The sequence below is a fragment of the Prionailurus bengalensis genome, chromosome D1 (assembly GCF_016509475.1).
Source record: "Prionailurus bengalensis isolate Pbe53 chromosome D1, Fcat_Pben_1.1_paternal_pri, whole genome shotgun sequence".
Classification (NCBI taxonomy): domain Eukaryota; kingdom Metazoa; phylum Chordata; class Mammalia; order Carnivora; family Felidae; genus Prionailurus; species Prionailurus bengalensis.
In genome coordinates this window covers 71,909,198-71,935,194 of record NC_057346.1, presented here as the reverse complement: position 1 = coordinate 71,935,194, position 25,997 = coordinate 71,909,198, and the positions used below count along the sequence as shown (strand labels likewise).

The 25,997-nt window shown below is 47.1% G+C and overlaps 1 protein-coding gene across 1 annotated transcript in view; it reads right to left on the bottom strand.

Moving 5' to 3' along the window:
• INSC (INSC spindle orientation adaptor protein) overlaps positions 1 to 20,112 on the bottom strand; it is a 90,478-nt gene extending 70,366 nt beyond the window's left edge. Inside the window, exon 1 of the mRNA XM_043580735.1 lies at positions 19,305 to 20,112. Within this exon, the coding sequence (XP_043436670.1) occupies positions 19,305 to 19,360 (56 nt within the window). The 5' untranslated portion in view covers positions 19,361 to 20,112. The remainder of the gene's footprint in view (positions 1 to 19,304) is intronic.
• Between the last annotated feature and the right edge of the window lie 5,885 nt (positions 20,113 to 25,997).

Here is a 25,997-nt window from a genome sequence, read left to right as displayed (position 1 = left end):
CTTGAACACCTACAGTAATTACTGTAAAAATGGCTAGAATTTATTGAGTACATTCCACATGTTGAGCACTGTGCTAAGTGCTTTACATGAGTTGTTTAATTTACTCTTCAAGACAAGTGTCTGAGCAAGTATTATTATTGTCCCCATTTTACAGATGAGGAAACGGAGATGCAAGGAAGTAAAATCACTCAGGGAAAAAGTAGTAGCTCTGACACTGAAACATTATCTCTATCACTCCAGAGTCTACCCTTAACTCCTTTGTTTTACTGCTTCCCACTCTGGCCACCCATCAAACCAAAACCAAAACCAAAACACACACACACACACACACAAGAAGGAGAAGAAGAAGAAGAAGAAGAGGAGGAGGAGGAGGAAGAAGAAGAAGAGGAGGAGGAAGAAGAAGAAGTCGACAGAGAGGAGCAGAGAGCAAGAGGAGACAGCCTTCACACTGGGACCCAGGAAGGGCAATTTTCCCAAGCAAGGACTTCTGAGGCTGGTTATGAGCAACAGGAAGATGAAAGGGAGCTGTGAGCCGCTGACTCTGCCTAAAGCTCTGTGGTAGAGGGTGGACCAGGATCCTGGGACCCAGAGCTGCGATTTCTGCTTTCAGGACAAACCCACTCCAGCCTGCCCCACTGCAGAAGCCGCCTTCCAGGGTGACAGCCACAGAGATGAGGACAGACAGGGGCGCCTTTGGGGAAAGCAGAATCTGGTTTTCTTTAAGAATGGACTTAAAATAACTTCCATTTCTAAAGATTGTTTAAACAGATACCTCCTCTTTCTCCCCCAAGGACCAAACAAACATACTGAGAAGAATAAACTGAGAAGATTAGCAAGCCCATGGATCCCTGCCTCCTCTTAACCCCATCCAGCATCAAGCAGGCCCCTTAGGTCCAGGGCCAAGTCCAACAGGGCTGGGAGGACATCAAGAGGTTTGGACCCCTAGCAGGTGGAAGGGAAAGTGGGCTGGCTGCTCAAGACAAGTATATGCCTCCCACCCAGCCTGACTTTATCCAGTATGCTTTGTACCCAAGCTGCCCAAGTTATAACTAAACCATTGGGATGATAATACAATTGTGTTTGGAAAAAAAAAAAAATATATATATATATATGTATATACACACACACACACACACGCACACACACACACTTACGTACATACATACATAGCAGCTCAGAAGGCAGAAGAAAAGGGAAGGTAAACAAAAACCACTAGTAATAATAATTAGTATTTATTGGACCCTTAGAGTACCCCCAAGGGTTGTGCAATTATCATGCATTATTTTATTCTCACAATAACTTGATTAAGTGTACTTTTTCCTTGTCTCCACTTTACAGATGAAAATACAGAGGTGCAGAAGACTTACATGACTTAAGAGAGCCAGAGCTCCCCGCAGGCAACCCGATTCCAAAGCCTATCTCCCTACTGGCCACACTCTACAGTTCCTCCACCAGTCCCTGTCTCCCACCAACTTTGAGATGTCCTCAAAGGCAGGTACTAACTTAGCTCAGGATCACCAGCACTCAGCACAAGGCCTGACACATAGTATGAATCAGTAAATATTTACCAATCAAGCAAACCAGAAACTGCCTGGGAAACATGGATTGTAAGCCTTGCCACACCAGCTGGGGATATTTCCTGAACTTATTGGGGTGTTATAAGATGGGCATGAGTGCTCTGGCCTGGAACATAAGAACCCCCTGAACTCACCCAGTCCTCTGTTCTGGATTACATTTCGGGAGATGTGGATTCTATCTTTGGCTGGTACGTCAGGCAAAGCATAGGTGAGTTCCCCGTAATGAGGTACAGTTTAAGACTTGGCTTAGTACATTCCACAAAAGACACCATGATAAAAATTTTTGTTTTAAATAGAAATACTTGAGGGGTGCCTGGGTGGCTCTGCTGGTTAAGTGTCTGAATTTTGATTTTTGCTCAGGTCATGATCTCACGGTCTGTGAGATCAAGCCCCGTACTGTCAGCATGAAGCCTGCTTGGGATTCTCTCTCTCTGTCCTCCCCCTGGTGTCTCCCTCTCTCTCTCTCTGTCTCTGTCTCTCTCTCAAAGAACTAAACTAAAATAAATTGAAATATAAAGAAATACTTGAAGCAGGTGTCAGTAGAAGCAGAGAAATCTTCTGCACAAGTCATTTTACAAACATTACAATATTCCACTGAGCAGTGCTCTAGTTGCATAAAGCTTGGACCCTTAGTAACCACAGTCCCAGTTCTCAGAACTTGCAGGCAAATGGTAAGGTGTGGATATATATACACTCAAGCTCTGGGGGTGTGGCTAAAGGGAGATCCTAGCTCTTTCGGGAAGTGCCTGTCCCCATATGACACCAGTAACAAACAAAATATTCTCACCCAGTTCAGTAAGGCTTAAAACAGTAAGTAGTACCTCTCAGACAATCCCTGCTCAACCAGATTCATTGAAACACTACTGATGTTGACCATGTGCCAGGCTTTGTGCCGGTGAACCCCGCCCTTAGGACACTCACACCATCTAAGAGGAGAGACAAACATAAATAAACATAACCCACCCACATTCTCATCCCAACACCATGCGCCATACATCCCCACTGCTCATCTCCTATACACTTGACCCTTGAACAACCCAGATTTGGACTGCACAGGTCCATTTAAATGTGGATTTTTTTTTTACAACACAGTACTGTAAATGTATTTTCTCTTCCTCATAATTTTCCTAATAACATTTTCTCTTCCCTAGTTTATTGTAAGAATATAGCATATGATATATATAATGTACAAATTATGTGTTAGTCAGCTTTATGTTATCAGGAAGATTTTCAGTCAATTAAGCTGTTAACAAGTCTTGGAGGGGTCAAATTTATATGCAGATTTTCAACTGTGGGGGGGGTCAGTGCCCCTTACCCCTGCATTGTTCAAAAGTCAACTGTAGATTCTCCCCCAAATCTATCATCTTTTCTTCTGTTAGCACCGTTACACAGAGTGTTACTCTGGCTGTCAGGTCCTGCCAGGCCCACCCAGCGTGGCTACCTTTCCTTCTGGGTGTCATCATGCTGACTCCACCAGACAACTCAGGCTGGTCACAGCCACCACTCAGTCTCTTCCTGCTGCATCTTCTAGATACCATCGTGCCACCATCAGAGCCAGGCATGCCACTGGGTCTCCTAAGCATCATGTAGCTTCTGTTGGGCATCACTGTTCCCATGACAGCATGAACTCTGGAGCCGGACTGCCTGGATTAAATCCCAGAGCAGTCACTTGCTACCCGCATAACTTTGGGCAAGTCACATAACCTCTCTGGGCTTCAGTTTCCTCAATGGTGGAAAGGAAATGGTAACAGCACCGCGCCCCCAGGCTTTCTGTGATTATGAAGTGAAGTGGACGGGTACACGTACATATACATGCATACGTGCAAATATATGTGTGTATGTGCGCTGAGAATAATGTCCGACAGGAAGTATCACATGTGTTAGTTCTTATTAGAGCAGTTTCAATTAAAGCAGCTGTATCATCAGAACTTAATTACTTAAAAGTAGAGAAATAAAGAAAATTCTGGTAAGATGGCAGTAGTGACAGCAGTTTTTAACTTTTTTTAACGTCTATTTATTTTTGAGAGGACAGAGGATGAGTGAGGGAGGGGCAGAGAGAGAGGAAGACACAAAATCTGAAGCAGACCCGGGGCTCAAACCCACAAACCGTTGAGATCATGACCTGAGCCGAAGTCGGACGCTGAACCGACTGAGCCACCCAGGCGCCCCGTGACAGCAGTTTTTAGATCTCTCTAAATCCCCACGTGAAAAATTGACAGGACAACAAAGATAACAAAACCAAAACCCTTTGGATAAACACTGGATGATAAAAATATCCCCGCAAACCTCAAAATATCAGCAGCTGGGGACCAAACACTAACAGCCACAAGACCTTCTTGGTATCATCTGTACAAGAGGAAAAAGGAGGACCCAATAAGATAGCGTTTGATGAATATGAGAGACCAGAGCCCGCAGGATATTTATTGGAAAGCACAGCATGCCAATTCCAGAAGAGTGGCTGAAACCTGAAGGGGATTTCCCTCTCCAGTAGCAAGTGCATGCAAGGTGCCTACTAGGAACTCTCAAAAACAGCCCAACAGGAATCTCTTCTACAACGAAGAAGTGCCATGTGGAGAAGAAACTTCTGGGGGCAAAATCAAAACTGGGCAGGACAAAGGCCTCAGAGACAAAGGCGAGAGATGTTCATTCAGATCCGTGTAGGAGGCGGAAGGAGAGCCAGGAACTCTGGGAAAAGCAGAGCACCCTACTTTGAACCCGACACGGAAACAGAAGAGGATGGAGGTCGATGGATTTAGAACAGCTTTCCTGAACCCCGCCTCCCTCGCAAAGTGCATGCCAACTAATTTCACATAAAAATGAGCAACGCAAAAATTATTCAGGTCTCAGCCCATGCATGGTTATTTTCAAAAGAGAAGAACTAACAAAATAATATCCCTACAATGGGAAAATTCCAGGAAAATGTACTCACAAAACAGAAGGAAACTAAAATGTATACACGATTTCAAAATAAGCTTAACATTTTAAAAAATGATATAAGATGTGAAAGAGAAGCATGAAACCTCAGCTATCTTAACTAAGAAAAGAATTAGAAACAAAAAGAAAATGTCATTTTAGAAACAAAGACTACACAAGACGAAAACATGAGATAATGCCTTACGAAAATCAAATGCAAAAAAGAAACAAAAATGTTTTAAATTAAAAGAAAATGAAGACGGGGTGCCTGGGTGGCTCAGTCGGTTAAGGGTCTGACTTCAGCTCAGCTCATGATCTCACAGTCTATGAGTTCAAGCCCCACATCAGGCTCTGTGCTGACAGCTCGGAGCCTGGAGCCTGCTTCAGATTCTGTGTCTCCCTCTCTCTCTCTCTCTGCCCCTCCCAGACTCATACTCTGTCTCTGTCTCAAAAATGAATAAACAGTAAAAAAAAATTTTTAAAAAAGAATTGAATTCAAATTTACTGCATAAATAAATAAAAGTTTAAAAAAAAATGAAGACAGAAATTAAAAGGATTTGTGACGATGTGACAAATATTAAAGATACGCAAATAAGACCCAATATATATACAATAAGAGTTCCCAGGGAAGGAACCCAAAACACGGCAACAAAATACATGTGAAAGGCTAGGAGTTAGGAAAACATTCCTGGGGAAAAAAACATTGTTTGAACTACATATTGAAAGGCCATATTCCATACATAAAAAGAAATATACAACACCTATTCTACTAAGATTATTGGACTTTTAAAAAGAAAGAAAGGAAATGCTTTGTGCATCTAGAAATAAGTGCATGTTACTTGAAAGGGACGGGAAATTATGTTATCATCAGATTTTTGTGTGTGAGAGCAATGCTTTATACTAGAAAATAAGTAGAAGGACATACTTAAAATACGCAGAAAAATAAAGCGTGAGCCGAAGACCTTCCATTCTGCAAAATTACTTTCGAGTATGAGAGGAGAAGGAAGTGACACCAGTGTGATGCTGGAGGACAATCATTCCAGATGGTCCTTGATCCCGGTTGCTGATTCACACCAATGATGAATAAGAGGGACAGTCAAAGCTGAGCCCCAGACTTTTCACTTGTGCCACAGAGTGGAGAGGAGAAACAAGTTCAGAAGACAGTTCAATTTGAGGCACGTTGAGTTTAGTGAGCCCATTTATCCTTTGGCGTCCAGTCCGTTTCTCTGGGCTGTCTTCCTGTAGCACTTCATTCCAGAAACATCCAGGTGCTCCCAGGATCCATGCAGGATATGTGGCCCACAGACTCACACAAATCCCACCATGAATGTTCACTCACTAGACATCTCCTTAGTGTCCACTAGGTACAGGAACTGTTCTCGCTGCTTGGGACACATGGGTGAGCAACACAAACGTGTCTGCCTCTCCCTCTAGAGCAGGGGGAACAAATATAGTAATAACAAATATAATAAATGAAAATGTTTGTGGTGTGTTAAAAGCAGATCACTTCTATCGGAGTTAGAATAAGTATGGATGAAGGGTGCCTGAGTGGCTCAGTCAGTTAAGCGTCCAACTTTGGCTCAGGTCACGATCTCACAGTTTGTGGGTTCAAGCCCCGCAGCAGGTTCTGTGCTGACAGCTCAGAACCCTTGCTTCGGATTCTGTGTCTCCCTCTCTCTCTATCTCTCTCAAAAATAATAAAACATTTTAAAAAATTAAAAAAAGAAAAGAATAAGTATGGATGAGATTGTCATGGGGGAGGCAGGGAGGTTACTGCCATTTTAAACAAGTGGTCAGGCTCAATGAGAAAGTAAGACATGAGCGAAAACCTCAAAACGGTGACAGAACGAAGCTGTCTGAAGTATGGGTACTGAGAAATCCAGGCAGAGGGCCCAGGCAGTGCAAAGGCCCTCCTTGGGAGTATGCCTGGTTTGTCTGAGAAACAGCAGGGAGATGAACGTGGTTAGAGCGAAAGAAAGATTAGTAGGACATGAGCTCAGAGGAGAGACTCAGGCTAGATCATGCAAGGCCTTGGAAGCCACTGTGAACACCCCAGGTTTCTTTCACTCTGGGCGAAGAGGAGAATTCTTCCTGAACATTGAAGGAATCTTGTCACCGCATGTCAGCTGGGGCCACCAAACCCCTATGCCTCTCTCCAACCCAACCTGGAAGGCTCTCTAAGGTCTTAATAAAAACAACACATAAATTCATTTAGAGTTAACCTAACCTCTGCCTTGCAGTGATTTGTAAACTGTTTACTAAACAGTTAATTTAAGCATAACTATTTATGCAACAGGCTATAAATAATTTACAGTGTGGTTAGGGTATTAACTTCCTCACTAAGGCCCTGGTGAAGCCCCAGCCACTTGGGACTAGAGGAAATGTTGCTTCTCTGATCTTGTCCAAATCTCCCAATGGTTTCGTCGTCCTGCTTCCGTTCCGGCCTGAATCCCACACTGAGGTGTTTTGCTTTCTGCGCGTCGGCACTCTGCAACCCTCCATCCCCAACTACTCCAAGTTCACGTTGTCTGTGTAGAGCCTTCACGGCAGATGGTGTTGGGTAGGCTCACAGAAGTCCTATTCCTAACTTGCAGCCGATCCATCCGGGCAACGTGAGAACCAGGAAGGGGGCTTTCTCTCCCTGCAGGGGACTCTGCAGAATGCCCTCTGCACCCACCTATTATGCTGGGTCTGCTCTCTTCCCCTGTATGATCTCTTGTGTTCTCTGCCATTTCTGCACGGACCTTCTGCTCCAGGCTGTAGCAATGGAAAGAGTTTTCAGATTGTTTTCCAGAAATCCCCACTTTCATTGTTCATCCTTATCCACTTTGATATATTGTGGTCCACAGCATTTTCTGTTCATTAAACTGACCAGTATAACATGGTAAGAGAGTTGATTCTACATTTCAGATATTTCCAAAAGTATGGGTTAGGGGAAATGGTGTCTACCAATATACCCCAAAGCTAATAACTAGGAAAAATTTGTGAAGGGGGCATAGATAATGCTACTGTAGTCACTTTGGCCCATCCATTTCTCCAGGTTGTGGCCTTCCATCAATCTCTTGGAGGGTTTTAAGGCAGGGAAGAGATCTGACCACTCTAAAACGATCAACTTAAAAAAAAATCTAGCATACTTCAAGCATGCTATAAAGAAAACTTTATTGAGTACCTTGTGTGAGCCGAGCACATATCAAGTGCTTGCACGTACAATCTTGGTCTTGTATTCACAGAAACACTATTTCGTATCCCCATTTCACAGAGGAGGGAAAACTGAGGCTCACATTAATTCCTACAGCTTGTCAATGGCAGAACCTTGACTTCCCTCCAGGTCTGCTAACTCCAAAGCCTGTGCTGTCACCTATTCCCAGTCTTTCCAGGACCCCAGTGGGGTGCATTGTTCTTTCTGTTTCAGAAAGCCAAGGAACTTGAATTTGGCTCCAGGTAACTGTTTCCAATCCAATAAGCCAATATGTTCATTTGACAGCTGCCCACTCCTGATGAGTCAGAGCCCATCTTGTTAACTCTGTCAAATGCAGGCATTTTAGATGTCTCCTGAGGGATGGGGGGGGGGGTTGCTAATTAACAGTCCCTGGCCTTTCGTTAACTAAGGAATGACTCATTTCTTAACCTCTTAAAAGGATACACATGTGTATAAGCATGGCCAGTGTACGTAGGAGAGCCAGTAGGACGGTACTAACACCAAGAACACCTCATGAGACGCCATCACCCGTGTTCTAATAGCCTTGCACCTTTGCACATGGCATTTGCCCTCCGGAGGGCACAGTTCCCTGACCTGCTTTCCCCCTCAGTCCTAACCACCGTCCCAGCCACACTTAGTTCTTTCACTCCCTCTGCTGTGACTTCTGGCCTCCCAGCCTTTGCACATGCTGGCCCCTTTCTCCCCATCTCCTCTTCACCTTGCTGATGGCTCCACATCCACATCCTTAAAATCTCTCTGTCTCTGCTGAAGTAGGTTTCTCTGACTCCTAGATGCGCTTGTGCCCCCCGTGTCTGTTGTACCCCATCTTTCCCCCCATTGTGATGCAGGTCTCAACTGTTTCACTGCTGGACTATTAATATCTGCTTCATTCACCAGACTATAAGGGCAGGGCTCGCATCCGTCATGTGCTCCCTCCATGTCACCCCGAGCAGTGGACCGGATACGCTGAGGACGGGATGCTCGGCATATGTGTGTGGCACTGAACGAAGCAGGAAATGGGAATAACATTAACTGGTACCACCGTCCTGCCTCACTGGCTTGTGAGAGTCGAGATGAAACCGGTAATCATTATCGCCAACCTTTACCGAGGCTGGGCTTCGTGTCATCTCTCATGTGGATGGCTTCAGGTGCATTATCTTATTTATTTCTCATAATGCCCCTAGGAGGAGGGGGTTCTTACTGTCTTATTTTTACAGTTGAAGAAACGAAAGCTTGGAGAGGGAAAGTGAACTATGTGACATCGCCCTGCTTGTAAGTGGCAGAGCCGCGCTCTGACCCAGCCCATCACACGCCAGACCCCACATGCTTAAGTGCTACTCTAGACTCTAGGAAAGGCCATGCCCTGTCCAAACGGCACGCTTAGCACTGTCAGGTAGTAATTATACATGCATTCTCACGCAGAAGAACTCAGCTTTAGTCTGCCCTCAGCCTTCATGGCTATCACACAGAACCTGATGCATAGACTGAAAAGGGTTGAGCTTTGTCTTTCCCATTCTGTTCGCTTCCTCTAAGGAGAGTCTTTTCATCTGCCAAAGTGGAACGTTTAGGAGAATTCACAGATGGAATGTGTCAGGTGCCATCCGGGTACCTCTGATAGTGCTTGGAAGTGCCGGTGACAGTAGAAAAGCACCACTAGAGGGTTTCCAAGAGCCGGTCTACACTACGGGCAAGCCTCCATAGACTCAACGGCCTCCAGTCCCCACCACTAGGGCTCCTCTCCTCCACCACACCCTTGCTCCCACCCCCAAGCCTCGGGCTCTGACCAAGGTTCTCTATCCCCAGTTGTGGGCCGAGTGAGAACCAAAGATCCTTCACCTCAGGCTGCACTGACGGGGCTGCCCTCCTACAGCGCCCCTAGAGGTAGAGGCCAGAAGTTGCCTGTCCCATCAAGTTCCACAGCCAGCGCATGATGGGGCCAGGCCTGGAGCCCTGATGTCCCAGCATTTTCTGTGTACCTGCTCACCAGCCTGTTCTAGGAGCTGAGGACAAAGCCAACCAAGAGAAAATTCCAGCACTCACGGAGCTCAGCTAAGACCCCGAACAGGCAAGAAAGCACCAGGAAACCTCGTAGTCATTTCAACAGTAGCCAACGTGCAACGAGCCAGGCAGTGCTGTAAGCCCTCTCCATGTATTATCTCTCTTAATCCTCCCCACTAACTGGAGAGAGAAAATTATTATTGCCTCCTTTCACAGACAGGCAGACTTCTGTGAGGAGAGTCATATGGTAGGAACTGGGCGAGCCATTACTCAGACCAAGTCTCTCGAGTCTAGAGTCTCTGCTCTTATCAACTAAATAGCACATTGCCATCACAAAGCCATCAAGAAGCTGTGAGCAGGACAGCCGAGGACCACAGGAGACAGAGGGCCTGACTTGGCCTGGGAATATGTACACAAAGGAAATGACATTTGCCCTGGTTCTTAGAGAAGAGGAGCAGGCCAGGATGACAAGGGCAAAAAGACTGTTGGAAAAGCCTAGAGGCATAAAAATAGAGATAGAAACAAGGAGTTTCACTGGATTCAAGCATGGGGGGGGGGGGGGTTGAGGGAGTGGCTGGGAAGGGAAGGGTCAGGTGATCAAAGACCCTAACTTGATTCAGAATTTGGGTTTAATCCTAAAGACAATGTGGAGCCACTGAAAACACTGTAGAGCAGGACAGTGACATAACTGTGCAGAGAGTCAGTAGAAAACTGGACCAGAGCAAAGTGAACTACTAGACAGAAGGCTGACCTACCAGGAGACGGTAGGCATAAAACAGCAAGAAGATAGAAGCCTGAACTTGGCAGTGATGCCGGAGAGAAAGAAGTGGGAGGTCTGGGAGGGAGATGAGAGGATGTGAGGGTGAAGTGAAGGAGGGAAGGCAATGCGGGCTCCTGGGTGGCAGGAGGCCTGGGCGACCGGTGCTTCCCTGGCTGAGATAGAAAACCCATCGAGCAAAGAGCTAGTTCTCATTTTGTTTGGTTTTAGGAGAGGATGACAAGTGGGGTACACAAGGTCACAGCAGATGTGGGGGGGCAGGCCCTGCAGAGAGGTCCATCAAAGAGGCCCTACGCTTTGCCAGGGAGGAGACGAGGCCCAGTGAACCCGGCCCCCGCCACAAGTCGGTCCACTCCCAGCCGCGGCCACTGTGCCGCCACATAATGAGCTCCTCTTCTCAATTTTAGAGTCTAAGGACTGCAGCTCATTAAGGTTTGGCCTGTGTTAGAGTCGAGCATCCCGTAATTGCAGAGCTCGCCTGACTCCCTGTCATTAGCTCTCTGGTTCCCTGGGCTCCACCTCCCCTCTTGGATTTGCTGATTGACCCCAGCATAGAACGGCTGGCTAAACAGGGCAGCTCTCGTTGTGTGGTGGGGACTGCCTGCTGTCCCCGAACCTTGCAGCTCCCAGGGTTCAACCGTCCTCAGCCATGAACTTTGAGCTGCCATTCCCCTATGCATGAAATCTTTCCTTTGCAAGTACAGACGACTGATCTGATTACTCACACAGAGGAAAGGAATTGAAAATTAAGGTCAAAGCAGATGGACTGGCAATGAGTCACATTCCCTTCATGGTGGAAAACCACCACAGTCAGGACACGTTAGGGGCTCTGGCCAAGGAGCCTGAGGGGCCAGGGACCAGGACTAGGGTTGGATTTTCTCAGTCTCCATTGTGAACTGGAATCTGAGCCTGATGCTGTCAAGACTGCCCCCATGCCTGGGGCAGGGAGGGCATCCCACACAGTGAATGGGGCTCCCGGTGCCCGCCCAGTTCTCATCAGAGCCTCTGAGAGAAACAGATGCCTACTCCCTGAGTAACCCTCTTACTCTCCGATGGCAGCTTTCCTGGACATCTGGAAGAAGGTGACCAAGACCTAAAATCTGGGCTTTCTGCAGTCTGGCAGATTCCAGACACAGAGCCAGAGGTAACCACAATCATCTCTACATACCAGGGTACTGGTAGGATGATTCTTTTTTTTAAGCTGGAATTATCCAGGGTGGAGGTGGGAACAGGGGAAGGGTACAGCATAGTCTTGTACCAAGAAACTGCCAGTGTGAAAACAATGAGACCCCTAAAATATTCATTCTAAAGTCAGAGGGAATTAACTACCCACACAGCAAGCAGGGAGGTTTATTGACAACAGAGCACCTTCAATGTACCAAGCACTCCCTCCTTCAGCCCTTAACAGCACTCCGATGGCTGGAGATTACCATCCCCATTTTATGGATGTAGACACAGGCTTCGAATCATCACATTTGTCTAAGACCTCACACTAATAGTGATAATAAAGCTAACATTGATCAAGTGTTTATTACATTCTGGGCACTGTGCTAAGGGCCTGATTCCATCTTAATTGTTCACTTAACCTTCAAAATAATCCCATGAGGTCCACATAACTGAAATTTGGGAGGTTAAGTGACTTGGCCAAGGTTACACAGTGGACAAGTAGAAATAAGAATCTAGGCAATCTGAGACCAGAGCCTTGCTCTTAACAATTATGCTATGGTCTTTGAGGTCTTTAGCAAATGAGCTGAGATTCAAACCCTAAAATGCACAGCCAGGGCCCTCTCTGCTATGGTTAGACTGCCCTTACGTGACATATCGATACTTTTTAAAGCTTATAATCATTTAAACACTGTGGCGTGTCTGATTGTTTTTCAGACCCTTGTCACATTTCTTTCTGGGAGAAAATTGGGTGTGTGTTGTTTAAATTCAGGACAGAACCCCTGGCCCAGTGGCCCCTTCATCACATATGTCTGACAGGTTTGCACCAGAAATACTACCAGAGCTGAGAAGCCAGGGAGACATGCACACAGGGTGAGGAGTGACCCTCTCAGGACTTCAGGCCACAAAGGGGTCCTCTCCCACCCCTCCTTGCCCTGCGCTTCTGCTTTGGTCTCTTAGATTGCCCCCTTCATTCATCAAAGCCCATCACTGGGGAAAGGTAACTGTGCCTGACCCTTCAGATGCCAAAGGGAACAATTTTTCTCAGCTCAGCAGACCCACACCATGGCCCCCAGCTGCTGGTACCAGTTCCTCATCCCCAGCTAATCCTACAGCCCTGGCATCCAGCATTCCCCCAAACCCCAGGGGTTGATAGTTTACGGAGATCTATGCCTACACTGTGGTTGGCTCATTTCAATCTCTTTTCAGTTAGAATGGAACTTTATTCCTTCAAAGTCTGGATATTTGGATTTCCCTGCCCTACTCTATTCTACCTGCTATGTGGAGAGTTCTGTGCAAAAGAACACTTTACCATATGCCAAGAATACTTGGTAATGGCCTCCAAACTTTACTGTGTACCTTAATGTGCCAGGAACTTGGCTGGGTGCTGGGATTACAGAGGGGTTGGTTAGAGGAGAATCTCCAAGAGGGCAGGACCTTCTCTTGCACACTGACACATTCTCTGCCCCCAGCACCATGCCTGGCACTTCAAAGGCACCAATAAGCATTTACTGAATGAGTAAATGAATGGCCGTAAAGAAGCAATTATGGCTCATTGGGCTCCACATGGCATTTTGAGGTCAGCAGAAAGAATCATGGGAGCAGAGAGAAGGGAGGCTTAGTCCAAGCTATGATATCTGACAAAGCTCCCCAGGCCAACACTGGACGGGTGCCTTCGAGTGCCCCAGGAGAGGAATCAGAGTTGGAAGATGCTAGGGTTTCTGACAGAAGAAACAGCATGCACAAAGCAGTGGAGGCATGGAGCCACATGCTGGGAAAATGGCAAGTTCTAAGTGTAATCTGGAGAAGTGGAGGTGGAATCAAAAACAAGGAATTCAAATTATTCAAATGTTGGAGTTCTGAGATTCATGGATTTATCTGTATTACATCCCACCAAAGCAGGGCACCCTATTCCCCCTATAGAACATTTCTCCTAGATATACCAAGGGCTTCCATAAAATCCAAATGGGGCACACCCTTAGATGCTGAAAGGGGTTCCTAAGCTAGGGCGCCTTGCAGTGTCCATCCCGGCTTCAAGGAAAACACTAGACCTCTTGTGCATTTCATAGGAAGGAATGAGAAGACCTTGCCTTGGTCAATGGGACTGCTTTCCCAGTCCTAGGCTCTAACGTGTGATAGTTTTGTCCAGCAAAGGGAACAGACTCTCCAAAACTCATTCACAAACTCCTAGAATATTAGAGCTGGAAGGGTCCTTGGGGAAACTTTTGCCTACCTCTTCATCCTCATATGAAGAAACTAAAGCTCAGAGAGGGAGAAAGATTGTCCAAGAACACACAGAAGGTTAGTATACATCCAGGACTGGGAGGGAGGGAGAGAGGGAGGGAGGGAGGGAGAGAGGGAAGGAAGGAAAGAAGGAAGGAAGGAAGGAAGGAAGGAAGGAAGGAAGGAAGGAAGGAAGGAAAGAAAGAAGGAAAGAAGGAAAGAAGGAAAGAGGAAGGGAGGGGATAAAGGACAAGAGGGCAGCCTCTGGTTTCTAGTCCATGTTCCTCACTGCACTGGGTTCTCCCGTAAGAGATTTAATGATGAAACTGTGGACTTTTTTTTTCCAGTGAACATAAAACCAAAGACTAAAGTTACTTGTCTTTAGAAGAAAAAAAAAATGTCTCTCCAGCTCTCTGATTCCATCAAACAATTAAATCTTTGGCTTGAACTCAGAAAGAGGATTTAAATTAATCAAGATAAAACTAGCTTACTCTCCCTCCAAGCAGCAACTTTCTACCAAAAAGAATGAAGAGTTTGCTGAAGACTGGAGTGCCTTGGGGAAAGGAACAAAATCCAAGCTATCGAATTAATTTCTAATAGTCACCTGAGGCTCCTCAGCGATTCGTCATTCACTCATCAAACATTAAACATTTATTCATTCAACAACCACTTATTGAGCTCCTACTGTGTACACTCTAATCACAGGAGCACAAATATGAGTCAGAAATTAATTTGGCCCTTGGGACATTCATCATTGAGAAAGGTAATGGCATTTACATAAATCATCACCCCACAACCCAGGGCCTGGGTTGTGTAAATTCTCAGTCCAAAGTAAATCTCATTTGAATGAGTGGATGAATGAAGTTGGGGTCTACTACTGATCACTGCCACATGAGAATTCCCCTGGAGCTCGGACACAGCTCTTCTAGAAACAGCATAAGGAACAGCTCAGAAAAGGCAGGACTCCACAAATGGGTGGGTAGGGGACTGAAGAGTCTTTTGACAGCTCCATTCCCTTCTCTGGGCCTCTGTTTCCCCATCTTATGAGGATGACAGATGAGCTCTAGGTAACTCCCAGCAGTAACATTCGATGGTTCTATGATCCCAGTTCCCGGCACTGTATGGGAATTTAAACCCAATCTCTCGCCCTAAAAATAACTATTGAATCACTGTCCCTCTGCCTTCTCAAGGTCACGCCTGTGTTCCTGTGGATTTCTCTTGGGAGACGAGAGAAGTGAGGGAATTCGATTCTAACTGTGATTGGCCTTCCTTTCTATTTAAACAACAGAAAAATATCCAATTATCCCATTGACAATTACAGTCTGCACATTTCACCGCAGGCACAGAAAACAGGCCAGCAGCAGAAAAGCAGCCACAGACCAGGGGTGCACATATGTAAGCCATTATCTGCTTGGAGACAGGCTGGCCTGCGGTGGCCTCCAGCTGGACACCCCTTGCCAACAGGCCAGGGGCTATCGGGGAGGCTGCCTGCCATTAGCTGTAGCCACACCCATACTGGCTCCTCTCAGACTCCAGGCTGAAAGGAAACCAGGTGAGAACATGCCCAGTCTGGTCACCAACATGTCCTTAAGCACCCAAGCGTCGTACAAGGAACCTGATCTTCACTCAGTACATATGTGTAGAAAAATTTTGTTGAAAGCTAATGAGTAAACAACTACCTGGATTGAGTAGTGTGAATGAATGAGTGCATGGCTTGTTCGTGTGAAGCCCCCAAGAACACGGTGGAAAAGACAGACTGGATAGAGTATTGGCCAGCACTCAGGCCCAAGCACCATCTGGGAACATCTATCCAAGCTCCGTTCCTTAAAGCTGACCCAGGGCAAGTACCTTAACCTCCGCAAGCCTTAGTTTCCTCATGGGGCAGATGTATGTGCTGCTCAGGTTCCCCTTTAAGGAAGGACGTGTTGTCCCCAGCTGCTGGGAGTATCACTAGCTAACAGCCTCCAGCCGCCAGGCCTTCAGACTGTCTCAGAGCCACCTCACCTAAGGTCATACCCTGGCCCAAGGCTCCCCACTCAAAAGACATATCAAGTGGGATTTGAAGACCCTGGCCACCCTGTACAATGAACAAAACTGTGATTCCCAGGCTCCCTGTGAGGGTAGCTGAAGTCACTCAAGTCTTCTTCCTCCACCTGGTCCTGCTTCTGTCTTCTCCCTTCCCTGAGTGCTGGTCCCAAAGGCACTCCCTAATAGCCACTCTCAACTCTCAACTCTGTCCCAAAGGCTGCTTCCCAGAGAACCCAACCTGTGGCCCATCACTTGCAATATAGAGATAATAATCAGCACACATGTGTGCCGTCTGGCGGGCACGTTCGGCGGGAGCCAAGGTCACACGGTTGGTAGGAAATGGAGCTGGGACTCAAGCCCAAGTCTGATACCAAGGCCTATATGTTTCCAACCACTTAGACCCACATTCAAGTTTCCAAGAGGAGGGTTTTGTTCTCTGGCTTATTTTATTATTTTTAAATATGAAAGCTTTCCAGGAGATGTAGTTGGAGTTGAGAACCCTGACATTCCCTCTCCTATTGTCCATGCCAAGTTGGCATGGGATCCCAGCCCCTGACCTGGAGCCCACACCTAGATAAGCCTTTTTTTTTTTTTAATGCTATTTACTCATAAGGGTCTCAAATACCAAAGGCCTAACCCCTATGATTCACCCAAGCTGCTGGATGATCTCACGCATCTTGTCGGTATTTGTTTATTTTGCACATTGAAGTGAACAATGAATGGCACTTCAGAGTGAAGTTCAGTTTCAATGAAACACGACAGAGAGAAGTCAATTATCCAGCATTAATTATTTGTCTGGGGACAATAACCATGGTGTTATTCCCCACTAAAGAGGCCTCTATAGCTTGGAACAAGAGGAAAGAAGAGGTGCTGCTATTATCTGTCCACAATGCAGCATCAGATTGGATAAATTAACCCCTCTGACATCCTGTAAAGACACATAAGCCTTCTTCACGAACATGGCCCATGCACACAATTAATAGGCTGGTAGGGCCCAGGGATTGTGTTCCCCTAATATTCCGGCAATGCCAGGCTATGAATACATTAAAGGAAATACCACCTTCTCTCTGCAGCCCACCCTGCCCTATCAGAACTTTAGGGCTGAAGACATTCTAAGCAAACCCCTTCTCACGTTGTAGATTTGTGTCCAGCCAGAACTCTTGGGGTCATGTTAGTCCGGGGCTCTCCTCCCAAGATATATGTGTAAAACATCAGTTAGAAACCCTAGCCTGCCTCCAAAAAGAAGAGTAATGTAACTTCTAAATCATTTTCATGTAATTTAATTTCCTTTTATCCTTAAAGCTTCTGAGGCAATTGGAGGTGTGACGGAGAGAGACAGTGGTCCCCAGAGGCTGAAAGGGTGCCAGGGTCTGATCTACCTTTGCCCCACATTCTCTAGACCAGGGACCTAGTCTTTATCTGAAGAGGTTCTAGCAGTTCCTGTGTGCAGGCAGGATGCATTCGACATATTATCTTAAATTCTCATTACAACTCAATGATGTAAGTATAAACATGCCCACTTCATAGACGAAGAAAGCTGAACCCTGAGGTTATAACTAATATGCAGCAGAACCAAGATAAGTTGAGGCAGTCCTGACTCCCACACAATCCTAAACTGCCCTGTGACAGCAGCTTCCCCAGCCCCAGCACAGGCTCTCCGGTCTGACTGTCCCAGGACCCAGGAGGCTCTGAGGAGGTGTCCCAAAGCCCTATTGTGTTAGATGAGGTTATCAAAAGGACGTGGCCATCGGTTCACCCGTGCACTGGACCCCAGCCACCCGAGGCTCCTCACCCCCTCCCCTGTCCTTGGAATGTGCATTCCACTTGCCTTCCCCCTCCTAGAGGCTGCCCTCGGGACACAACCTTGAGATAGTGATGTGGTGCTGAGACTGTCTGGGTAGTATACTCAACTGAACCCACTTAAGGCCTCCATATACACTTTTAAGATTTTGCGGCAGGTGCGGAATCTACACATCTTGCGGCGGCTGAAGACAAGCCTCATATATAAGTTCCCTTGCCTGTGTAACCTGCTGCCCACCAATCTGGGTGGCCCGCCTCCTTCTTTGGTCTCTCTCTGCCCTTTGATTACAGAGGCTGGTTTCAGATTACACCTGGGAAGCTCCCCAGGTGCTTACCAACCAACATATCGCCAGAGCTGTTTCTGCCCACCTGGCTCACGGGTACCGAGCTACTGCCTGATGTGGACAGCAGCCAGAAAGACTATGAACACTTCATCTAGAATAGCTCCACTTTCTCCCGGCTTAAAATATTAAGCTGCTGGGAGTGTCTGTTGATAATTTTGGATTTTCTCACCGAGGTCATTTGCCAAGAGGGGTCAGGGAAAGGATTTCTAGAAGACTTGCCTGAGATCACCCTCATGTAGAGCCACAGCGGACCTCTGACATGGAGTAGGCACTCAATAAACAACAGGCCCCCTATGCAGCTTTCCCTGAGTGAGACACTTTGCACATAGCAACTCAGTCAATTCACACGTTAACCCTATGAAATAGGTACTATTTTTACCCATTTTATACGTGAGGGAACTGGGGGTCTGACAGGATTCGAGAACTTGCACAAGGCCACACAGCTAGTGAGAGGAAGAACCTGGCTTTGAAAGGAAGCAGTCATGAATTCAAAGGCCATCAGCCACTCCAACATACACGTATCCCAACAGGTTTGCACCTCACGATCCCTGAGCTCTGCCTAAGACACACTGTGTGGAAAGATATTTGGCCCCCCAGGTGATCCCTTATTCTCTACGTTAGCCTGCACAGAAAAGTCCTAACTACATCTCTAACAGTGTTTTCCATTCTAAGTAGCGTGCATGAGATACATGTCACACCCGTATACTCCCTTGTAATGATGGCCTCAAAGGAGTTAACCCAGTACCAGTAGACTTTTAGCAAATACTCATTATTTTTTTCTGATTTTAAAAGCAACACACATGGGGCGCCTGGGTGGCTCAGTCGGTTAAGCGGCCGACTTCGGCTCAGGTCATGATCTCATGGTCCGTGAGTTTGAGCCCTGCGTCGGGCTCTGTGCTGACAACTCAGAGCCTGAAGCCTGTTTCAGATTCTGTGTCTCCTTCTCGCTGACCCTCCCCCGTTCATGCTCTGTCTCTCTCTGTCTCAAAAATAAATAAACGTTAAAAAAAAATTTTTAAAAATGTTTCATTGTCTGCCTGTATCTTAAGGAGACCGTCCCTTGGGGGACTAGACATGCCTGTTTCCTTCATGTCTCAGGGCCCACTTGCATCAGTATTTGCTGAGTGAACATAGCATCCCCAATGCTTTGTCTTAAGCTTCCACCCCAGGACAGTGCATGGAGAGGTGGAGCCACCTGCAGCCTCAAGATCCTGGAGCTGGGCCTCAGCCATTGGCCAGATAGAGCAGGCCTGGCCTTAAGAGACACCTATGGGACTTACCGCTGACCCGGCAGAGGGATGGAGTCCAGGTGGCGGCCTCCAGGCAACGCCATCATGTTGATCCCAATCTGCAGCAAAGCCTGCCCACAGTGGTTGTGACCCTGGAAAAAGAGAGGGCAGGATGGGGTCAACAGATGTCCTTAGAGAGAAGGTGCAATCACTTTTGCTCTCAGATCCAGGCCACAAGGAGCCAAGGCAGCTATGGAGGGAAGGCCCCCTAACCCTCCTCTCCTTTTTGAACCGGTTTACACTCCACTGCCCTCACACAAGTAGTACAGGACTTAGTCAAATGTCCCAAGCTCACCATGAATCCCTACAATCTTTTATCTCCCAATATCAAACATTTGCCTGACCCATCTTGCTTTGTACCAAACACAGGGACACACAGACCAGCAAATACTGCATGGGACATACTCATACTCTGAAAGTATCTATGGTTTATCTGAAATTCACACTTAACTGGGCAGCCTGTATTATTTGCTAAATCTGGAAAGTCTACATGCTAATTCTCTATAACCATCACAGCGTGGGGTTATTCATGTCGATTATGCATGGGAAATGTGACGCTGTAGTGGGCATAGTGGTTGCTTCCCAAAATCCATTCCACTTCAGATGATATAATTTCACTCGAACTGCTAGTAACTGGTTCAGAAATAGGCATGGGACTCAATTCAGACCAATGAGCCATGATAGGATTGCTTCTACAAAAAGTTTTCTTCCTCTTAACTGCGAACCACAGGAGACAGTATCTCTCCCATTGGACCTGAACAAGGAAATACGTCACATCATTGCTGCTGGAGACCAGCTTGCAATCAAGAGAGGACCTAGCTGGAAGAATAAAGCTGGCACACAGAGAATAATAAATCTGGGTCCCTGGTCACTAAGCCACTGAATCAACGAACCCTGGAGTCTGGCCGACCCCTAGGCCTCCCTGTTATGTAAGATGATAAAGTCCTTGTTGTTTAAAGTGAAAATTTTGTTAGTGGACAGCCAAAAGCAGTCTGATAAAGATAAACCAGATTCCAGGGGCCTCCGTCCCAGCACTGAGGACCCACCTGGCTTGTCTGTGCCTCGAAAGTTGCACCAAGACAATGGTGCCCTTCCTCCATCCAATCAGCTGCCCACCTGTTTGACTCCTCCTGTTACCTTGTCCCTTCCTTGTTCTTCCTCTCTGCCACCTCCTTCTCCAAGCTGGTGAGGAAGTTCTCCCTGAGGAAAATGGAGATTCTTTCACCGTTGCCTGGGTAAAGCAACAGAAGAAGGGTTGGCCATCACCCAGCATGCCCTGCGCTTGAGGACAGCAGATTTCAAGACTTTCAGGGAAAATGCAAGTATGAGCTTGTGGGAAGATAACAGCTGAGAAGAGGAAGATAAGTCCAGAAAAATTAAACTCTTACTCCATGATTACAAATGACCCTTATGAGAAAAGAGCGGAGGAGGACTTTAATTAATAGTGATCACGCTGGACATAAAGTACCCTTTATGATGCTTGGAATAAAGAATAAGTCAGTTGATCTGAAAAGTATGGGAGACAGGAGCTCAGAATAAACTAGGGAATTGTGTAATTCCAGAGACTCATGGCCACTGCCTGTCTCCCAGTCTGTGGGTCCCACCACAGTATGAACCCCTCAAGGGCAGGGACCCTTTGTGCTCCTAGCACTGAGCCAAGAGCCGGGCATGCAGCAAGCACTCTATGGGTCTGTTGAAAAGATGAGTGGAACACATTTTTAGTACCTTTCTGCTGAGCCCTAATTCTTTATCTGTAACTGAGAGTAATAATATCTATTGTACAGGGCTATTACAGCAATGACAAGACATAAAGAATATGGAAGTGTCAGGCCAGGGTGAGAGCTCGATAAATAGTAGCCTTTGTTATTCTTATGCCCAGAGAGTCCATTGTATACCTGCCCTGTGGTCAGCTAGGTTGAGGGAGATGCAGCAAATGAGACAAAGCATATAAAGCTTTGATAGTGCCCATCAACATCAGGAGTATCACCATTGTTATTTCTAGCATTATTATCATTACTGAAAAAGTATATTTTTGAAACCCAGTGAGTCAGCAGGCACAAAAGGATGGCACAAAAGAAAAAAACAACAAAAGGAGGTAACTGTTCCCTTTCCAATTTGTTTGAACTCCAAAGGGAAATACCAGCTTTTCAGAGTGAATGCTATGATGTCATCAGATAGCAGTGAGCAAGCAGATCTTATTTTACCTCCATCTCCGTCACAAAGAAGAAAGGGGTACAGAGTAAGAACAGTCAAGAAGGAATTTGAGCTTATGCCAGGTGAGGACACGGAGACGGTAAGGAAGCTGCAAGGCCCTTTTGAAGTGTGAAGCAGTTAGGGTTCTGTGAGGAGATGAAGCATGCCCTTGGTATTGGAGGACCTTTGGATCTGATCAAGTCATATCTGATGGACCTAGAAAAAGGGAGCGCGGTCATGAGCAGAAGGATGCAAGAGAATGATGTGAATTTCTAAGAGGTAGATTCTAGAAACATAGCTTGGTGACCATGAAATTCTAGAACAGATGCCTAACTGCTGATCTGTGAGCCCTTTGGGCAGAAGCCAGCTAGAGCACAGTAGGAACAAGTCATGTCCAAACCATCTGCTTCCGTTTCGTTAGGGACCACTGGGCTCCTAGCCGAGGGGAACACAACAATAAACCTGATATATCTTGATTTCGCTTAAATGCCCTGATGAGACGTCCTTGCTCAACCATTTCACCCATAGCCTCCCAGAGTTGTGCCAGTGGAGCCTTCCAGCAAACAAAACCTTGGTTCTTGTGATTGCATGTTTTCCCCGAGGCTAGAGAAGCCTCTTGGGGACATTTGGGAAGCATCTGTATCAAGGACCTATTCACAGACTATATTATTTATGCCTGCCTCTTTCCCCCAGTAGGACAAGACTCCTTGATGCCTGAAACCAAATCTTGCTCAATGTGGGACTGATCCCAGGACCCTACATAATGACCTGCATGGTTGAAGCCAGGATTGTGAGTCAGACTGGCTCTCAGGAGAGCCATGGCTCATATTCAGTGCGGATGAGGCACAGGTAAGAGAGAATATCTGGAAAGTGAGATAGGAAGGACCAAGAGTTTAACCCAGCTGATGTTTATAAAATGTCTCCACCAATAATAAGAGCTAATATTTACTGAGTGTGTACCATGAGCCAAGCACTGTTCTAAATGCCTCATATGGTATTAACTCATTGAATACTATCACCATCCCCCTGTTACTGATGACCCAGAAATTCAGTGGAGGCATATGCATTGCTCAAGATCACAATGCTGGTAGGTGACAGAGGACTAGGATCAAGGTTTTAGGATTTAGAGGGGAGGTGCTAGAGCAGGTGGAGATGATGACGGTAACAAACGAGTGGCACGTGTCTGGCATTTGCTAACAGGAAGCCCGACTCCATTCCATAGTGGCAACTACACCCAGCCCCAAGACCTCACAGCCAGCCAGCCCTCTTCCCTGTCACCAGTGCCTCCCGCTGCTCCCATCCCCCGGAAGGACTGTGAGTGTCCTCCAGCTTCGTCTAGTGCCGGCTCTCAATAACGCAGCCGGAGGACAGAACAACGGTCCCTGCAGAAATGAAGCAGATTGCAAAGACTGCAGTCAAAGGGTACAAAGAAGACAGGCACGGACAGTGGGGACATCTCTTCTGTTCCTCATTTCTTGGTTCCTTTCGCGAGAATTGTGTGGACAGTTGTGGGCCCCAAGGGGATCAGGAGATGAGCAGACCACAGTCCCAGCTAAAGCCTGAAGTGTCACTAGCTTTACAGAGAGGCCTATTTCAAGCATGCAGCCCTCAGGAAAGCCCCCAAAGGCTGCTGCCCCGGCAGCCGCCTCCCCTACTGCCCTGCGCTGGACTCATCCTACTGAGCAGAGATTCTGATTACATACCTCCAAAGCTACATAGCATGTCAGAGAGTGGATTCAAAGTAGCCCCTTTGCCCCACACTGTCTGTCCTCAATGTTATTGCAAAAAGAACTTGAATTTTGGGGTCTGACGGATCTGGATTCAAATCCTGACTCTGTACCAGACTGGTACCTGACCTTGAGAAAATCATGAACACCCATGAATGTGGTTCCCTCCATTATACCTGCCTCCTAGGAGCTTCATAAAGATTAAATGAGATCACTTGCAAAAGCCCCTAATAGATTAAAATAAAATAAAATAAAATAAAATAAAATAAAATAAAATAAAATAAAAATCATGTGTTTGACACAGGGTAGCTTCAAGAAGAAGTGTTCCTCCTCATGGAAGGAGTTATTGAGAAATGTATCTCAGGGCAGAGATGTTGTCTTGCCCATGAGAGGGGTAGAAAAGACACAAGCAAAAGTTAGCAAGAAAGAGGAAACTCCATTACCTCCAGCCCCAACCCCTAACCCCACCCAAAGCCCTTCCTAACTCATTGGAAATCTCACCCTGGAGCTTTGCAGCCTTTGTTCTGAAGGCTCTTGGCTATGCCTTCCCATCCCAGGAGAGGCTAGTTTACAAGAAGGACTTGAAGCCTTAAGTGTCTCTGATTTAATTCCATGCCCAATGAGACAACGGCTCATTTAGACAGCTCATTTCTACTCCTACATCCCATTAGAGGCAGCCCTAGCTCGCCTCCATTTGGCTAACAAGCCAGTTTGGGCTCAGAAGGAAATGGAGGCGATTTACAGCAAATTATTCAATTAGAACAATGACTGGGGCGGCTTCTGCCATTGTCTAATGGGCCAATCCCAATACAGCTCAAGGCTGGGCTGAGATTATTTAATCTGCAGAATCCATTAGGGCTGTCAACAGGGGCAGGACAGTAAATATTGTAGAAAGCAGTTAAACTCCAATGCAGCGCTAGGCACTGGGAGGAAGCAGCTGGGGGTGGGGCGGGGGAGGGGTGACTGGGAGAGGAATGAGAGTGGGGATTCAGTCATGTCCCTCATTATGTGATCCTTTGCCCCCTCATTTTTCTCCTCCCTAGAATTTATCATAATTGTAACTAAACAATTAACTGAAATTAGTAGCTTAAAGTTTTGCCCCCTGAGGATCCCAGGGTCAGGGACTAGAGGTCTGTCCTGCCCACTGCCATATCCCCCACCCCGCTCCTGACTCTGTACCTGGTGCACAATTATCAGATCCACTAACACTTCCTGACTGCCTGGATGGGTTCTCACTGAAGGAGCCCTGGCAGGTGCCTATTCTGCACCGTGATGAGTATTCATTGAGAGGGTGATAGGAGGGCCTTTTCCAACCATGCAGGCTACATGGAGAGGGCTCTGCATGCTTACACCCACTGACACAAAGCCACCTGTCCCCTCCTGAGTTTCTGTGGCCCTCACTGTCTGATCACACCTGGCTAGGCAGGCTCCCTCCCCACCCTGAGCTGTGACCCGGCAGATTCTCCCTGACAGAGAGACAGGGACAATGGACAGTTGCATCACAACTGCAAAAACTGCCAAAGAAGCAAGTGGGTGCTAAGGGAGGTCCAGGGGGCTTCCCAGCGGTACTAGGTGAGAACAGGTGGGGAAAAGGGGTCAAGGCCTGACTTCAAAGCTGACACTTGCAAGAGGAGTGTGAAAACACAGGAGAAAGGAAGGTGTGGAAGGAAGGGTGGGCAGACAGAGGGAAGAACACGGGGAGATTAAGGAACTGCCAGTGCTTCTAGAAGGCTGAAGTGAGCACCCCGGGCTGGTGATGGAGTTTAGAGGAAACGACCCCAGTAGCGTGGGAATACAGAAAAAGGAGTGGCCACTTTCAGCTGGGAAAGTAGGCCACACTTCTTAGAGGAGATGACATCTGAAGTGGGTCCTGAATGCAGGGTGGGATTTTGCCAGGTGCAATGGGACAAGGACATTCAGTGCCAAGAGAGCAGTGTGAACAGTGGCATAAAGACCAGAAAATGAAGCAAGTATTCAGGGACCCAGATCTCTCGCAGGGCGCTGGAGGGAAGGTGCTTCTGTGGTCCTGCATACGAAAGGAATGGATTCTTCGGCCTCTTTCCTGTGGGTGGTAGGGAGCCACTGATGGTTTAAGCAGGGGAGTAAAATGATCAGAGTGAAATTTCAGCTCCCATGGTGACCAGTAAGTGGATGGACTCCAGGGAGTGGGGCCAGTAGCAGCGGTCCATTTAAGAGACAGGTGCAACTCCCAAGGGGACCACCAAAGCCTGGGTTGGAGGCATGGAGACCTGGGGCAAAAAGGAGGGCGGCTGCAATGAGCTTTGAGAGGTAACAGCAATGAGCTTCCCTCCTCACCCCAACTCGAGGCACTGTTGATCTGTGGGAGCATGGCAGCAGTCCTCGAGATATTTCAGTATTGCTAGCTGGGGTGACCAGCATGCTGCAGCAATCAGATACTCTAAGAACCCTCATTCCCAGGGGAGATGCAAGAAACTAAGCAAGCTGTCACCTAGCCCTACTGAATAGACTGAGCCTCATGAAATATAGACAGCTCCGGCTCCCTGGAGGAAGCCTGGGTGGCCACTCACAGCTGTCAGGCAGCAGAGGCAAGCAGGTGGGCAGAATAGACCTCAGGGCTCACAGGAGCTGGGCTTGCCCCTCAGGCCCTGAAGACCCTGGCCAGGCAGCCGGGAAGGACTGTGCATCAGACCTCAGCCCTGCTCCTCAATTCCAGAGCCAGAACAGTTTCAACAAAGCACAAACAAGGCCCCAAGCCTCCCCTTGATTAACTGGATACATCTAC